This window comes from Crocodylus siamensis, chromosome 3 (assembly GCF_052110815.1).
Source record: "Crocodylus siamensis isolate JL-2025a chromosome 3, ASM5211081v1, whole genome shotgun sequence".
Classification (NCBI taxonomy): domain Eukaryota; kingdom Metazoa; phylum Chordata; order Crocodylia; family Crocodylidae; genus Crocodylus; species Crocodylus siamensis.
Window position 1 is genome coordinate 214,147,084 of NC_143397.1, and position 18,597 is coordinate 214,165,680.

At 42.3% G+C, this 18,597-nt stretch overlaps 1 protein-coding gene across 2 annotated transcripts in view; it reads left to right on the forward strand.

The window, feature by feature from the left end:
- The first annotated feature begins 281 nt into the window (after positions 1–281).
- Positions 282–18,597, forward strand: part of RIPK2 (receptor interacting serine/threonine kinase 2) — a 31,798-nt gene continuing 13,482 nt past the window's right edge. The window contains exons 1-7 of one of the 2 annotated variants that reach the window (XM_090040278.1): positions 282–527; positions 3,660–3,813; positions 6,974–7,129; positions 9,423–9,580; positions 11,218–11,267; positions 11,606–11,767; positions 18,383–18,468. In XM_090040278.1, coding sequence (XP_089896404.1) covers positions 349–527; positions 3,660–3,813; positions 6,974–7,129; positions 9,423–9,580; positions 11,218–11,267; positions 11,606–11,767; positions 18,383–18,468 — 945 coding nt within the window. In that variant the 5' untranslated portion in view covers positions 282–348. The remainder of the gene's footprint in view (positions 528–3,659; positions 3,814–6,973; positions 7,130–9,422; positions 9,581–11,217; positions 11,268–11,605; positions 11,768–18,382; positions 18,469–18,597) is intronic. The other variant, XM_090040279.1, reaches the window with a different exon arrangement.

Here is an 18,597-nt window from a genome sequence, read left to right on the forward strand (position 1 = left end):
GCGGGCGTGCGCCAGGGGCAGATGTGGGGGCACCCACGAACCGCGCCAGACACACGCTGCTGATGGCTCCGTGGGAGAGCGGCGGGCCCAGGTCCCCCGCGCTAGTGGGATATGGGGGGTACGGGCTCCCCTGAGGGTGCCGGGACACGTGGCGCAGGGGCAGGCCTGAGAGCCCACAGCTGCTGGTGCGACAAAACCCTATAGCTCCGGCCCCGCCCCCGCGGCCCCGGGACAAGAGCAGCTAGGGCGGGGCGGGGCTGGGGGCTAGCGGAAGCCGGAAGTCGGTGCTGCCCCCCCACCCCCCCACCCCCGCGCGGGCGCGGGCGGGCGGCCTGGCCGGGCGCGAGGATGAGCGGTGGGGATGCGCCCGTCGCCATCAGCTGCGCGCTGCCCGCCGTGTCCTCCACCAAACTGCCCGACTTGTGTTTCCTCGGTCGCGGCGCCTACGGCACCGTGTCCGCGGCCCGCCACGCCGACTGGCGCATCCAGGTGGCCGTCAAGTGCCTGCAGGGGCCGCTGCTCGACAGGTACCGCCGGGGCCGGGGCCGGGGCCGGGGCCGGGGCGTGGGGCCGGGATGTGCTGCGTGTCCGGCTCGCGGCGGGTGGCAGCGCTGAGCGGTCGCGGCCTCTTCCCGGTCCACCGCAGCAGGGCCTAGCCCGTGGCTCCCGCCCGGGCGTCCCCTTCCCCTGTTCCGTCTGCTGCTCTGCTCCGCCGCAGCCTGCACGAGGCAGCCCTAGGCCACACGCAGCTTGGGCGCCTGTGCCTGCGAGGAAGGGTGACAGCCCTGAAGGTGGCCCCCTGCCTTCTTTCCACCTGAAGCTGCTCAGAGGAGTGGTCCTTTCAGATCACTTTGCTTGGCCCCCCAACGTCCAGCGGTTCAGGGGGTGTAGGTTGTAACCACGCTGGGGCAGGCAAGATTGTTTGGGTCAATCAGATATCTTTTATTAGACTAAAATAGTTGGAAAAGTTTATCTTAGCAAGCTTGGCTCTCCTGGAGGAGAAGGGCTGGCCAGGACCTGCAGGGGCCACCTAGTCTAACCCTCCCTCCTGGGGCTTCTTATACTCTTTTAATTGAATTGCCAGACATTGGGTGGTTGAGTTTTGGCTTTTAGTTTTGGCTGCCTGGGGTACAGTTAGTGGCTCAGTGTTGATGTGCCTGCTACTGTCTCTAGATAGGCTGCAGCGCAAGTGCTGCCCTGTCAAGTGCCTTTTAAATCACCAGCACAACTTCCCTTTGAGCAGATCCAGGCGCTCTCAGACTGTGGCTATGACTGGTTATAAATCGTCCACCCTACCCCTCCTTGCCCACAGAGATGCTTTTGCAGGGGTAGCAGCAACCCTTTTGACCTGCTGAGTTTCCATTTAGGCCAATTGATGCACATAGGTTTTGGGCAAGGCTTACAAAGAAAGTCTTAGCTCTCCCCTGTTGTGGTTAGGGATCACTAACCATGCATACATGGACTGCAGTGTACAACAGAGGGGAAAATGAGTGGGGTTTAGGTTGGTAGTTAATAACAAGTGCTCCAGCTGAGCAGAGCTCACCAGCCCCTGCCCACTGCTCTCAAATGAATCTGAGGAGCCGGTAGACATTGCTCAGTGAAACTGCCTGGAGACATGACCGGCTGAGGGACAGGAAGACGGTCATCAGGGGTCCTGCTAACCAGAAACTCCTTCCTGGTCAGATAAATGGCCAGCTGTTTAGCTGGGGCCAGGAGGAGGTTGACCAGACCTTCTCAGGACTTGGTGGGGCCATGGGTGCAGAATGTGGAGTTTTCCTTCTGGCTTGTTTGATGTGCCAAAAAAGCTTATGGACTGTAACGCATTATGAAATGTATACATGTCTCATTAAGAAGAGAGGCCACTGAGGACACATCAACTAGATGTCGAGGACAACAAAAAAGAAGCCAGGAACAGAAATGAGGTTATAGGTTAATAACTAGGGCTACAGAAGTGAACGCCAAACAGAGCGCACTGGCCAGCACCCACTGCCCCCTGAAGGAGTCAGGGGAGTCTGTAGACACTGACCAGTGAAACTCCATCCAGAATGGTGAGCAGAGGAGTGCCAGGAAAGCAGCCCCACACTCACCAGGTTTCCTCCCAGCCAGAGCCTCTTTCCTGGCTTGACAGATGGCCAGCTTGGCCAGAGCCAGGACAAGGCTGACCAGGAGGTCCTGGGACTTGGTGGGGCCATGGGTGGGGCATGCAGAGTTTTCCTTTAGGAGCCTGTACATAGTAATAGTATGTGGTGACCCAGAAGCAGCTTCTCTAAAACAAAGTGTGATTGGCTATGCTGAAAAGCACACAGTACTTATAAATGGTACTGAAAATTAGAGTCCTATATGTTTTACCTGCTTTTAGCTTTTGCATCATTCCCCTAGATTAGCAGTTGATCCTTGCCCTAGGTAGAAAAGAAATAACTTGGTGTTTGTGTCCTCTGTTACAGCATGCTTGCTAACACTTTCCATGTCACCTGAAGAAATCTGTCTTTTAAGAAAATCGTTGTCTTCAGATCTTCTTCTCACTCTTGCCTTAACAGCTTTGTGCCCTGATTGTGGCTAAGTCCCTCCTGATAGCTATAAACTCAGGCACTTTGTATTCAGGAGATGGTTATTCTGGCACCTTCTCTGCCTGGCGTTTTTAACAACCTCTTTAAATTTAGTGCAGTGCATTTAAGCAGGATAAGTCATACAGGTGCATTGAGAACAGGATGATATTTCTTCAGTTCACACTGTCTGAAAGCACGTGGAAACTATTTAAAAAGTTTGGAAACTATTTAAAAAGTTAGGAAATTACTCTGTTGAGATCAGACAAAAGTTATCAAAGCAAGGAACTCCCAATCATGATATAATATGCTAAATATTAGCAACTAAGGACAAGTTACTGAGCATTTCATCATCCAAACTCTTGCCTCTACCCTTTCACGTATGTAAACATACTTGGCTTTTACCTTTGAAAGCTTGCCACAGTAATGCTTGACCAGAGTTCAGTCAGACTCATCCCTTTTTACCCTCACTATGGTAAATTTGCTTCTTAATGTTTCTAAATGCCATGTCATCCAAAGCAAGGTGACTCACCCCTTCAACTTAAAAAAAAATTAAACATATTATGAGTGGAAATAATATCTACACTGGTTTCCTGTGAAATATGAATATGAATTTTCATTTCTGCCCAGGAGAAATTTTACAACCTTTGTACTATCCTATACCTGAAGAAGGGCATGTGTGACTGACAGCTTGCAAATACAGATTTTTTTTTTTTGCAAATATGTGATTGGTGTAAAAAAATATCACCTCTACCGAGAGTTCTGATTCTTTTTGCCTGTAGGTCAACACGGTTACAATCTATATCCCTCTCTCAGATCCAGTAATTTGTTGTTTCAGATGATTTTTCTTTTACAGGTTGATATTTGTGTCAGTCTTTTTGCAGTAATTTGTATTAAAATGATGTAGCGGAAAATAAGAGTACCATCAATTTTAACGTTCTATAAGAATGTAAGTTTTGCAAAGTACATTCAGTGAACTTTAGCTCTGTCTGTTAAACTTATTTGGCATTTTCTTTTCTTAGATACTTTATTGTGTTTAGTTATAAGGGGCTGGATCAAAATAATATGTTTCTGAGTATGGCTGCAGTAATTTAATTTTTTTTTTCTAATCTACAGTGAAAGAAACAACCTTTTAAAAGAAGCAGAGATTTTACACAAAGCCAGATTCAGTTACATTCTACCAATTCTTGGAATATGCAATGAACCTGAATTTCTGGGAATAGTGACAGAATACATGACAAATGGATCATTAAACGAACTTTTAAATGAGGTAAGTTTACAGTGTTTTTCTAAAGCCATATGCATGTAGCTTCTAGTTTATTTTAAATAAGTTGTGCTTTTATGTTTGGCAGAAGTAATGTAGTAAACATTTAAAAGAAAATGAAAGCATTGAGTCCTGGCCTACAATTTACTATGATCAGTCAGCCCCTGGCATTGATAAAGAGCCTCACTGAAGTCAGTGGAGCTCTGCTTAGGTGCAGGAGTACACCACATTATGCTAAACCTAGTATCGGGATTTTAAAGGAAAAATACAGGAAAATGAGTGATGAATGTAAAAATAATTGCAAGATCTCAGTATTTACTAGTAAGTAGAAGATGGAGTGCGAGCTCTAATACCTGAACTTATTTCTGTCCTCCAGAATTATTGGCCTCATGTAAATATGCATTAATTTTCTCTTTACTCCAGCCAGTTTTTAGACTAAAGATAATGAGTTTATCTACTTTAGAAATCTTTCTGCCAGCCCAGAGCAGCCACCGTGGTAAACACTTAAGAGCACAGGGCACAGTTGCCGTGTCAGCAAAACACTCAGTGTACTGTGGGAGGCACCAGCTTTTAAAGTACCCAGCAAAAAGTACAGCACATCTACATGAACTTTGTGTTAACTTCTGGGTGGGGATAGAAACGTTCTGTTACTCACAGAGGTGTTACTCTGCTAGCAGAAAGGGGCTCTGCTGCCACTAGGGAGCTGTGAGCCTGGATACAAAACTTTAAAGTAGGCCTATGACTCAGTGATACAAGTCAGAAGTTGTGCATCTAAAAGAAATTTACAATGCGTCTCTGCAGTCGCAGCAGGGTAGATTAGCCTGTGCCAAACTCCATGCTGCTATAACCAGTCAGCTGCTGGTATCCTAAGTAGCTTAAGATCCATGTATTCCTACATGCAAGTCTCTTCTGTTGCAGTAATGTAGGAATACCCTAGGTCTTAAGGCACTCAGTTTTTCATTTTTCATAATGGCATGAGTGAATGATGTAGAGTTAATGTGTTAATGACCATTTTGAATTTCCTGGCTCTTGAGTGTTTCATAGCCATTACATTTTAACAAGAGGGCAGTGGTGCCCAATGTCTCTTTGCCCACAGGTCAGGTGGGTGGTGCCAGATGCCTCTGCAGGCCAGATGTGGGCAGTAGATCTGATCTGGTGTGTAGGGCAGATGTGAGGGCTGATCCAGCCATACAGTGGGGGGCTGATCTGGCATGTGGGATGAGCAGAGCCAGGGCCTGATATGGCTATATGGTAGGGGGGTTGATGCAGTACATGGGGCAGGGTGTAACCAGAGCCTGAGCTGGCTGTGCAGCAGCAGTCTGACTAGACATGGATCTGGTCAGATAGCAGTGGCCTGGGCCCAACCTTGGCTGATCCAGCCACACAGCAGTGGCCCAGCCCTGCCCTGTGCAGCTTGGAAATTGTGGCAATTAATGCTGCCATTGCTTCCTGCTGCCCATCTCTCCTACCACCAGATTTTTCAACCCATAGAGAGTCCCACAAGCCAGATGCCATGGCTCCATGAATCAGATTTGGCCCATGGGCTGGGGGTTGAGTATCGCTGGTGTAGGCTGAGTTTTTGCTTCCACCACTGGCCTGTGGCTGATCTAAGAAATGTCAGTTCTCTTCTTTGTTCTTCTCTTTTCCCATCTGTTACAGAGAAATAAGTTATTTGTCTTTCTTTTGTTTAATTTAATGCTTTGGTTCTATGTATAAAAAGTTCTGTATTTGAGTTGCATGTACTCATAATCACTAAGTCACCTAGTAAATATATTGGCAATACAGCCGGCTTGTTCAATGATCTTGAATCAATAGAGTATAACTGCAAAAGAATGGAAGCACAGTAATAAGTGATTATATTGAGACTAATTTATACCGTATTTACTCAAATATAAAACATGGATTTTCTCACCATTCAGCACTGCGGGGGAGGGCAGGGGGGAGGAACCTGCATGTCTTGCATTTGAGTACGGGCCAGGTAAGCAGCTGCTGCAGCTCCAGAGGGTGCCATGGTGGCTCATGTGGCAGGTAGTGGGGGTGTGGGAAATCATGGGGGAGGGGTGCTTGGTGTGGGAGGACCTTGGCGGGGAAAAAGTAGAATGGAGATTGCAGGGGAAAGGATGAGCAGAAAGAGAGGAGGTTATGGAGGGGGTGCAGGAAAATGACTTGGAAGGGGACATGTGGAGGATCCTTTCCTCATACCCTTTCCCTTCACTCCTGTCACACCACATGTCCCTTCACCTGTGCTGTACTTATTCCATGTGCCCCTTCCCCTTGTTCCCCCCACACCACTTGCCCTTTCCCTTGTGCAGAGAAGGGGCACGTGGTGTAGGAGGGAGCATGAAGAAAGGGGTGTACATGAGGGGAGCATGGGGAAGGGGCACGCAGTGCTGTGGGGAGCATAGAGGAAGGGGCTCATTGTGCTGGAAGGAGCACAGGCAAAGGGTGGCTGGGAGAACATGGATGAAGGGACATGTGGCGCAAGGGGAGTGTAGGGGAAGGGACATGGAAAAGGAATGTGCAGAACAAGAGGAGCACATGGAAGGGGCATGTGGTACAGAGGGAGCACCAGGAAGGAGACAGAGCAGGGGGTGTGCAGAGAAGGGCCAAGCAGAATGGCAGGGGAGCTGCTGTGGCTCCAGCCTTGACCCCAGCTGGGACTGGAGGGTGAAGCCAGAGCCACTGCTACTGTTTGACCTGATCGGATGTTCCATGACAAGTGGTAGGAGGGGGAGCAGAGGGGCAGATACAGGAGCCAAGTGGCAAGGGATGGGGGGAGGATGACAAGAGGCATGGGGCAGACTGCCTGCCCCACAGCTGCTGCCTTCCCTGCTACTACTTTCCCTGTAGCAGTAGTGGGATGGATTAATTTAAGATGACCCTCCAATAACTAGATTATAGACATGAAAATTAAAAGAAACTTACAGTTTTTCATATCTACAATCCAATAAGCAGGGGTTTGTCTTAAATTCAGGGTTCTCTTAGTTTTGAGTAAATACAATAAATAAGACCAGTCAGTCTTGTTGCTTTAATGTTGAGTGAATAAATCAAGCCTTTAAAAAGATCTTCTGTTATTGAAGTAATTTTTCTGTTTTAATAAAATCTTTGTATGATGATGGAAGATTTAAATGGTAGATCATAATTTGCTGTTTTCTGTCTATGGTAGAAAAATGTATATCCTGACATCCCGTGGTCACTGAGATTCCGTATGCTGTATGAAATTGCTTTGGGAGTGAATTATCTGCACAACATGAATCCTCCATTGCTGCACCATGACTTGAAAACCCAGAATATTTTACTGGATAATGAGTTTCATGTGAAGGTGAACTTATTTTAGCCTCTGTGTTCCTCTTCAGTATGCATAAAAGAACTGCAGTACCTCTTAATATTGCAAAAAAAGTGGGAAGAGACTGAGTTGTGCAGAAAGACTCCAATATTGCAGTTATATCTTTATAGACTGAGTCCATTGACTACAGTGAAACTTGGGGTTGACCCAATCAGACTTCAGCTTTCTGGCTTTAGTAGTGGCCTGACTTTCCATAACGGGGACCTTTGTGACATGATGTACAGAGGGGAAAAAATGTAGTTAGTGGATGATTAATTCAATTTTTGAGAAATCGTGGATATCTGAAGGAAGGTACTAAAGGAAAATAACCGCATTTTCATCAAATTAGCTCAGAATCAGAAGTGTTTTCATAGGTACATTTGCATAAACATTCAGGGTGCTACTATAATACAAGTGTAAGATATGCAAATGTTTGTAAATGATTTGGAGCACAATGGAGAGGAATTAGTGCTATAATGAATTAATGCAAGAAATAAAACTGGTCTAATAGGAGTGGTAACAGTTTCACAGGATTGAAATCACTTACAGGGAGCTGCTTCTTCCAGTTTCTTAGGCCCATTCCTAGAAGTAGCATTATGTGATATAATGTCCTGGCTCCACAGACTAGACACAGGAGTGCTTAATAACATTAAACTGTAGCTCCCTAACACATTCTTGGCTTCCAGAAGCATAGGAACTCAGAACAGAAGCTTTCATCTTTTGTTTATCTTTATATTTTTCCCTGAACACAAAGGAAAACACAAAATGATTTGAGAAAGTCTCTTAACTTTAAGGGTTTATGCCATTAGAGTTTTTGGAAATTATAATGCAAAGATAAAGACATTACAGTACTGGTGGTGAAAAATCCACTTTTTATCATTTGAATAGACAAATAAAACTATTGCAATTTTTTTATTGTTTTATTGTTGGACATTTGAAATGAAGGATCTAAAAAAAATACAGCTTTACAGTAACCAGTTTATTTAAATAGTTAATATGTAACTATAATATTATATAAATTAGTGCAGTTACATCTTTCTGCAGATTGTTTGAAAATCTATTGCTGCTTTGCTATTAGAAAGCACTACTATTTTGCTCTACCTGTGTGTGAAATAAAACAGTCTAAGATTTTACCTTCTAGTGGGGGATGGGGGTTGGGGGGAGGGAGAGAAGCAGTGATACTAGACAGATCTATCTGATACATGTTAGAAAAAAAGAGAGATGCATCTAAAATATGTATCTGTCATGCACTGTCTCTCCATCAGATATTCTAAATGAATAAGATTTCTGAGGGCATGCTCTGAGTTTACATGTGAAGTCTGGCCCATGGAAGTACAGCACAGAAAATCACTTTAAAGACTGTTCCTCTCCCCCAGAGACGTCAAAAGCTAATTAATTGCAAATTCCCTTATTTTATGGGAGAATCTGTTTACTTTCATAAATATAATTTTTCTTATCGCCTGCCCCACACAGTCTGAGGCCCAGAGAGAAATGAGCTCCATGAAAATAATGATTGACTAATCCTATTTTAGTAATGATTGCTTTTTACTCTGTGTGGTGTTTTGTGTTTTCGCAGCATATTCTCATGTGAAAATCACGTTCGTATATCTCAGCTCTTGCAGTGTTGTCCAGTAGTGGTGTTCAGAGTCACTTTCCTCTTGTGTGTGTGTCAGGAAAGTGGAAAGCTTGTCGAGTGTTCAGCTGTTCTGTTGGGTCTACCTTTCTGGTTCCCACTTCTTCATGGCCAAAACCTGAGGTCCTGTCTCTTGCTCCCTGACACTCTGGTGCCCAGCTCCATGAAAAATTACAGGGCACGTCCATTGTATGCTAATTAACTCTGCTGCCTAGGAAAGGTTAGGGAGCCAGAGGCAGTTTCAGCAGGGAGCACCTGTTTGCAGGAAAATGGTGCATTTTGCAGCAAAAATAATAGAAGAGTGTCTGAGAGGATTTAAATTACCCCATTCTGCAAACTAAGATGAACAGTGCTGCATCTTCTTATACTCATACTTTCAAGATTTTCTTCCTTATCATCAGGGCTGGGTAGAGGGTGGGTAAATGCAAGCTAAGATTCTGAAGAACAGTTTTTCAGCAAGCAGAGAATGCCATGGCACCAGAATACACATGGGATAACTCTAATACTCTGGAGTAGCACAAGCCCTGGATCAGGGCTGATGTTTCATGTTGCTAGTAAGACATACATACCCTTTCATGATAACTTTAACAGCATCTTAACTGATGAGGTCTGTTTTCTCTCTCTGTCTCCCAGTGACTGACTTTTGTCCTTTTCCAGATTGCAGATTTTGGCTTATCAAAATGGCGCATAGTGTCCATGTCACAATCACGAGGTGACAAATCTCTGCCAGAGGGAGGGACTATTATTTACATGCCTCCTGAAGACTATGATCCCAATCAGAAAACCCGTGCAAGTGTAAAGCACGATGTATACAGGTACTGTCTGTTATCCTAAAATCAGCTTAGCAATTTGAAAAGTAAAATTTGTTAAAGGATCTTGACCATAGTGAACTAGAATAAATTACTTCTAAGAGTCTAAATGCGTATGATATGACTTCTTAAAATCTGTTTTCCTGGTAAACTTTAGAGCAAGTATAATATGTAGCTCTAGAGATTAACCACACAATGTAGACACAGTGGAATGATTGACAGATGACCAGAAGGGTGCACTGTATCCAGAAGCTTGTCACACTTCTCTCCTGGCTATATAGCAGATCCAATAAAAGATATTGCATGAAAAACCTTGCCTCTACCAGTTGACATTTTTGAGACTTCTATCTGGAAGGGGACGGGGTGCAATAGTAAGCTTTCTTGAGTAAGATCTGGTTTCAGTTTGCTAAGTCAAAGCTTTGACTTCCTGCAAAAGAAAACATTATTTCTCATTATTAGCTCCTCCCTTTAAGGTACAGAGGAAGTCTTGGCATTTCTGGAATCCCCAGAGGGAGAGAACATTGCTGCCATGCTCAGCTTTTGAGAGGTGTGGCAAGATGAGGCGACAGAAGAGACTCACTGGGAAAGCAGGAAAGGGAGCTATTATTGTAATATCGTAGAAACCTTCTGCTACTTGTTCTTATTATACGTATGCACTGTTTGATATTTTAATGTGATTTAAAATGAAACATGAACTTATGACAAACTGTTCAGAGCTAAACAGTCTATAAAAATTTTTATTTAAATTGACCCATTTTTAAATAGATGGATTTAATTTAACAAAATTTGATTTAAATAAAAAAAAATCTATTTGTTTTGATATTTTAAAATATTGACTTGGATATTTGGATGGTGGAGTTCTTTTAAGACCAAACCTGTTCCTTCTTCCATTGAAGTGAGTAGGTAAAAATGCCATAAATTGTAAGTAAGCAGGCTTAGATTAGGATGATGTCCTTTTATAGCAAGTATTGTATGAAAAATGACACAGTATCATATGGCTATCATCATTCTGGATATACTGAGAGTCTTGGATACATGCACAAATCCAAAAGCTTGTGTTGAAAAACTTTTCACGCATGAGAGGTCTTCATAACAGCTGTGGAAGAGGAATCTGCTTTCTATTCTTACATGTCCATAATCAGTAAAATTAACTGAATTCTGATTGTGGGACTGTTTCCCCCTCATTGCCCTTTGCATCCCTTTAAAGGTTTTTAATATGTATAAAACATAGTAGCACAAGTGTAGCAGATCATGGCCTGTTGAATTGTTAGTACTGAGAACTAAATCCTCTTAAACTTAGAAGTCCCTGATGTGTTAGAAGAGCTAGAAGTCCATTTCAAGCAGAAACGTTTTCATGACATTTTGATATGCAGTCAGCAACTAAAAAGTAGGCCCAGTTCTTTAATTTTCCAGAAATCTATGTGGCCATCAAACACAAAATAAGCACATGGCACATTGCTTTTTACTCACCTAGAAATATTCCTGTTGGTTTTCTTGAAATATATGAAAGTGGGGGGGCATTGTTGTAATCAGCTGTTTAAATGACTGTTGGGCTAGTTTATTTTCTGGTATATTATACAGAGCTTAACATATTAGCAGTTCTTAACGTTGTTCTAAAATGACAACATTTATACTTGAAACAGCTATGCCATTATTGTGTGGGAAATGATGTCAAGAAAACAGCCCTTTGAAGGTAAGAATGTATTCTATAGTATTTGTTTATTTTCTGTTCTTATTAACATATAGCTAGAGCTGATATGTAGTAATTGCAAAGCTCCATAAGGATTAATTTGTGATAAACTGTTTTTTTAAACTGTCAAAGATACGTAGCTGTTTTTCAAACTTTTCAAACTTCAAACAGTTAACAGAACCAGTATTTTCTATGTACTATACAAACATACTCTTGAATTAATGTTATAAACAACTAAACGCCTAAATACAATAAATGCAATTTTGTTATGCTCCTATAGTAAACTAGAACTCTTTATAGTACAAATATTTCTAATAAATGCATGATATCTGTTTTGACAGAAGTTATAAACCCCTTGCAGATTATGTTTAGTGTGTCACAAGGAAGGCGACCAGACACAAGTGAAGACAGTCTACCAGTGGACATTCCTCACCGAACTTTCGTGCTAAACTTAATGGCAAGTGGATGGGCACAAAACCCAGATGAAAGACCTTCTTTTTCAAGTTAGTTTACTTGCTTCCAATTGACAGGGGAGAAGGGAGTGCTACAAAAAACAGTAATATATAAACCTGCATGACTACTGCAGACAGGTTAACATTGTTTCAGGACTCTTAATGTCTGTGGTTCTCCCTTTGTGTGATTCAGTGGGGATCACCTTTTTGGCAGGCATGCCACAAATTAAGCCCTATGCCCCCTCCCTTGCCCTCAAGTACCACTCCATTCTCCTTCCCCTGTCTGACTTGCTGCTCTGATTTCTGCTCCCTGCCCTGTGCTCTGTTTTGATTTCCCTTCCTGATGCTGCTATCCTGCCTGGCCCCATTCAGTCTGCTGCATGCCACACACAGGCTTCCCATGCCACTTGTGACACTTATTTCACAGGTTGGCCATTCCTGTAATTAACTGTGTATTGGCAGAAGGCAGGGAAGTGATGCATGTTACAGACTGACTGAATCAGAGATACATAAGAGTTCATGAGCAAGAGCTCACTTAATTAGATGCTGTTAAAGGACATGTCTACACAAGATGCATAAGATCACAAAAACATATGCATCTCTGATTCATTTATTGGCAATCACAGAGAATCATAGAAAATTAGGACCAGAAAGGACCTCCAGAAATCATCTAGTCCAACTTGCAGCCTGAAGCAGGATCATTCCTAGCCAAACAATCCTAACCTAAACCCTACATAAGACTAATGAAACCCTGACACAACATAGACCTAACACCCTGTCCTGCCACAGGTAAAGCAGGGGAACTAGGGCAGCCAATGTCCAGTTTCTATGAATTGTTGTCTATATATGCTTGAAATTACAGGTAGAGGGCCAGCCCCCTGCTACTGAGGAAGGCAAAACCCCCCACAACCCATACCAGTCTAGCCATAGGGTAAAATCCCTTCCTGACCCCAGATATGGCAGTCAGTTTGACCCTGAGCAGAGAAGCAAGACCCTCTAGCCAGGAACCTCTGGCTTTGCCTCCAGCAGGAGCACTGGCACACCCCAGTCAAAGTCCCCAGCCTTGGCTGTGGCCAGAACCCAGTGCCTCTGAGGGAGGCTTAAAAACATACTGACACATGTAGCAGAAAAAGAGAGAGGTGGGGACAACCAACAAAGCCCAAAAGCATGGGAAATACCCATAGAACAGAGGCATAGCTATACCTAAATCATCCCTAACCCATAGCTATTCAGCCTCTTGAGCGCCTTTGGTGACGGAGAGTCCACAACTTCCCTACGCAGTGATTTCCACTGCCTTGCTGTTCTAACTGTGAAGAAGTTTTTCTAGATATCCAATCTAAACTTACTTTGGTGCAACTTCAAGCCATTGGTCTGGGTCCTCCTCTGTGCAGCAGGAGAGAAAAGGTGCTTTCCCTCTTCTTTATGGCAGCCCTTCAAGTATTTGAAGACTTCTGTTACTTTCCCTCTTAAGCGCCTTTTCTGTAAGCTGAATATGCCTCGTTCAGCCTCTCCTCATATGACTTGCTTTCCAAGTTATCATCTTTGTTGCCTGCCCCTGGGTCATATAAAGGTCCATCTCTACCCTGACTTGTGCCTGACTTCAGACTCTCACTGCTAACTAGCTCTCCTCTAACATTATGTAATAGAGGTGCACCAATACATTGGTCCCATATCATATTGGCACTGATAAAAGGAAAATTGATGTTATCGGCAATTAGCTTCTTTTTATTGATGTGGCCTATAATGTTGCCGATTAATGCCACATGCAGCCACAGCGCAGCACACAGACAGGCAAGAGCACAGCCTGGCAGCATGGAGAGCAGAGTCTGAGAGTCTAACTAGTAAGTCTGTTGTGGGAGAAGGGGTGTGGGGAAAGGGATGGGCATGGGGGGCAGATTGAGGCCTCAGGAATGGGGAAGCTCTTTGAGAAAATTATCCAGGAGCACATCTGTGAGGGACCAGCAGGGGGAATGATGCTCAAGGGCAACCAGCATGGGTTCATTAGGAGCAGGTCCTGTCAGACCAACCTGATTGCCTTCTACGATCAAGTCACAAAATCATTGGACGTAAGTGTTGCAGTAGATATAGTCTTTCTAGACTTCAGGAGGGACTTTGACACTGTCTCCCACCCCATTCTCATTAAAAAGCTAGGCGAGTGTGGCACTGATGCCTACACAGTCAGATGGGTTGTAAATTGGCTGAGGGGCTGCACTCAGAGAGTGGTGGTGGCTGGGTCATATTCCACCTGTAGAGATGTGGGCTGTGGAGTCCCCCAAGGCTCAGTCCTTGGGCCCGTACTGTTCAATTTCTTTATTAGCGACTTGGATGAGGGCGTGAAAAGCACCCTGTTCACATTTGCTGATGACACCAAGATTTGGGGCGAAGTGGGCCCAGTAGAAAGAAGGGACAGGATACAACTGGACCTGGACAGGTTACAGGGGTGGGCAAATGTGAATAGGATGGGATTCAATACCGACAAGTGCAAGGTACTGCCCCTGGGGAGGAAGAACCAGCAGCATACCTACAGGCTGGGGAACTCCCTTCTCATCAGGGCAGAGGCAGAAAAGGATCTTGGAGTCATCATTGATTCCAAGGTGAACATGGGCCGCCAATGTGAGGATGTAGTCAGTAAGGCTAACCTCACCTTGTCATGCATCCACAGATACATCATGAGCAGGTCCAAGGAGGTGATCCTCCCCCTCTTTGCGACATTGGTCAGGCCGGAGTTGGAGTACTGCATCCAGTTCTGGGCGCTGCACTTCAGGAGGGATGTGGATAGCATTGAGAGGTCCAAAGGAGGGCCACTTGCATGGTCGGGGGCAGCAGGGCATACCCTACGAGGAGAGGCTAAGGGACCTGAACCTGTTCAGCCTTCACAAGGGAAGGCTAAGAAGGGAATCTAAACTGAATATTTTTTGCTAGTTTAATGTAGAGATATAGTTTACTATAATACAAATTGTTTGGCACTCTGCTGTATTGGTCTCTGTTACCAACTGCAATAGTAATTGGAAGCTAATTGTTTTTTAAAAATAAATAGCATATAGTGAAATAGTTGTCCTTATGAGTTGTAATATAAAAACAAGGTTGCACTCCAATTAATAAATCTCTCTACTTTTATCCCTTCGTGACTTCTCAATTTTTTCTATGAAATCATGACTTGATGCTTTTTATAACATGGAAGACTGAGCTCAGAATGGAGACATGACATAAGACACCTTTATAGATTAGAGAAGGAAAAATGAGGAGGAGGAATTTTGGTATTGGTTTTTATAAAATGTATTCGTCAAGTTGCATCTTTGTCAAAAGAGTGGCTTATAACTGGTTTCACTTTGCACTATGGTTTTCTTCCATCCTCCAAACTTAGCTCTTCATGGGGTTTTTAGCTCCAACTTTAGCAGCTCTTGAATGTTGTTTACATTCTGAGTAGCAGAATTTAAAGACTGAATTTTCATAACCTTGCTGTGAGTCTGAAAAGTCGGCTCCTCCAGCGAACGTTTACTTGTGAATATTATGCATTTGAATAACACAGGCCAAGTGTTATGACCTGTATTGTACACCAACCCATCCAGTTTGTGCATGTGAAATTTGTGGCTGAAGCTCCCACCTTTGAAAACTGTGATCCAGGATGTCAGATTATCTTGTTGAAGAAAAAAGTATTAAGCTTAAAATGTACAATATTAAAAAATTGTTTTTTCTTTTCCCCCTTTCACTTGACACTGATAAGGCTAGGACTGCAGAGTGATGCTGGGGTAAAAAAATCTGTGTTTTACAGGTGTTAGCACAGTGATTGGGTCAAAAGTTGATCCTCTTTTTCTGTACAAAGCACTAACCCTTCACCTTCCAAATTGAGTGTTTCAACCATCTGAACATTTCTATTTCAAGTTGGGTGAACAGTTCCTTAATTTTATTCATAGCGCTATTCTTTTTAGCTAAAAACTGAAAACTTATGGGGCATGCTTGTGTCTGCAGTCCAAACAAACATTGTCCTGGTGAATAGCAGTAAGGGATGATTTAATCTAGTTTGTGAGATTCACTAGTCCTCGTAATTAGATTGGTGAATTTTATGTTTTTAACATTACGGAACATTTTGATAAATACCATAAATCATAGGGTCCAATTTCAGGTCAGTTTCTTTTAACCCAATGAAGTAATATTTCATATCTGAGTTGTTTCTAAAATCAGGGGAGATATTTATGTACTATTGTTCTTTGTGGGACCTCTTGCCTTCTTGCATTATGCTAAAAAGACATGGTATATTTTGGCTAATGTTGTCTAACAATAAAAAGACTAGAATTATCAGATTGTTATGGTTTTGTTTTAACTGTATTTATTTGTATTATAAAATCAATAAAATAAGTGCCTTAATGTAACAGCAATGCAATGCAATAAGTAAATTTCCCCACCCTCCTCCCGCCTCCTTTTTCCTTAATTTTTTTTTTCCTGTTTACAGTGTAAATCCTGCAGGATTTTTTTTCCTGTTTGCAATGTGTTTATTTTTACTGCCATCTTACAGTAAAGTGGAATTTCCCATCCAGTGGACTTTTTACTTCCTTGATTTTGCAATGCTTATTACAAGCATTAACAAGTTTAGTTTATTGATTCCTCTTTCTATTTAATAGTAAACTTGGGGAAATAGCGAGGTACCTCTTCAAAGAACATTAGTTATATTGCCTCTTAATTTACATGATGTTGTAAAACAAGCAAAAATCTAAATCAACTTTTAGTTTGAAAGTAAGACCAATTAAAAATATTTTGTTCGTAATTGCTTGGTATTACCAAGCAATGGATTTTTCTTTAGTTAACTGTGTTTTCCTGTCAGGACTTCTTTGTACAGCTCATTATGATTCTAGGGATTATACATAGATGTGAAAAATATATCCCTTTGGATTTCTACTGATTCCTGCCTTAAAACACAATTTGATCTACAATGCACGTTATTAAATAGCTTCCTAGTTTTCTAATTTATCTTTAAATGGTTCTACAGATCATTTTGCTAACTTTCTATAAAGTATTTTTTCAGTGATGATTTGGCATTATATGGAATCTCGATACGTAGTTTGCTGTAAAAATGACTGTTACCAGTACAGTTGTTATATCATAAATTGCACAATTTAAGCTTAGAATTTGAGCCACATTGAAGATTTTTTGTGGGAATTCTATTTGCTGTAAATACAAAGATTTCACACTACTGTTGCAAAGTAGGTGTCTGTTTTTGTTTTTTTAAACCAGCTGTTGTTTCACTATGTTGGATGTATGCTAAAGGAACATTTTTATGGACTTTTTTCTGGTGACTGTACAGCAGCACTCCACAGCTGCTTTTCCACTTTTGTGGAAGACACAGTTACTCAAATAAGAAAATGCTTTTTCTTTTTAGAAATGTATACTGGCTATACTGGAAATGCTAGTGAGAGAGTCAGTGTTAGGAAAAAAAATACTTGAAAGGGAAAAATAGTTGTAAAGTTCACAGGAATACTACTGAATAAATTAGAAGAGATACAGGGCCATATTTAATTAATTAATCAGTGGTATGTTGCAGTCACATTTCTTACAGACCTGGTCCAGAAAGTTCCCTTTTAACAAAAGCATACAGTATAATCTACAAAGGTAGTGGAAGCTGTAGGGTTACACAGAACTTAGTTTGCTCAAATATAACTTGTCTTGGTGATGAGCTCAGTTTAAAAACTCTTTGACTAGTGTGGTGGTCATTAAATCGACACAAATAGGTTTGGGTGTGGCACTTTCTGCTTCCCAATTATTAAAATGCCATGTGCATCTTTAGATAAGTAAGTGACATCAGTCCTCCAGCTATGCCCATCTGCCACCTTCCAAAAGCATGATAAAAATAGCATTTGGATTTATTGGATATGGTAGGACATTACATTCACTACCACTACCTTGGCCTAGCTTCACAGCCACGAATCTCTGGATGAGGAAAGTAAAGTTCAGAGGGGAGTGGAGGAATGAGTAATTTTGCTTTGATGACTTGGCAGTTCCTATCAGCTTCTCTTTTAAGAATCTGATCTTTGTCTCTTTCTTTTTGCATCTTGCCCAACCTGTAGAGTAGCCCACACAAACCCCCCAGGAAGCTCCAGATCTTCATTTTAGATTCTTTTGGATCATTGCTGTGCTGTTTTTCCAGTGTTCTAAGAAAGCCGGCATTTCTCTCCAAAGCTAGTGATGCTTCATGGTCCAACTATAAGTTATGCTTGTATGTTCAGTTCCTACCCTGGAATTAAACAGTTTGCATTCCTCATCTGATGGAGGCCATGCTCTCAGAGCTAAGCAGAGAGCTCCCTTGCTATTATATTGAGGGTTGAAATGGCCTTTAGGTGAGATTGTAAGTCTGGCATCCCAGGGGTGTGTTTTGAAATGGTGAATGCAGGAAATATTTGCTTAACTGCTTATGTGTTCTGACATCTATTAATAGAGGAAATATTTTTATAAATGAGAATTAATATTCCTTATTGGGTGGGGAAAACAAAAAAGCTTGTAGAGCAGTTGACAAATTTTGCAATATTGAAGGGACAAGAAAAAAAGGGCTTATTTTAATTTGTTACTGCAAAACCAGTTATTTTATGAGAGAAAAGACTTCAAGCAACCTGAAACTTGCAGTTACTTTTATTAGAAGGTGTTGTTAAACTGAAAGTTTTTTTTTTTTTTTTTTAGAATGTTTAATAGATCTTGAACCAGTATTGAGAACATTTGATGAAATATCTATGCTTGAAGCGGTGCTTCTGTTGAAGAGAGCTAAGGTAACTAGTTTTTTATTTACAATCTTTTATGAAAAGTCTTTGAAACAGCAGCCTGTGCTTATCCAAAGAAACTTAATCACAGTGTAACATGCTGATGTGAATTTATGCAGTCGTGTCCTATAGCTTTCT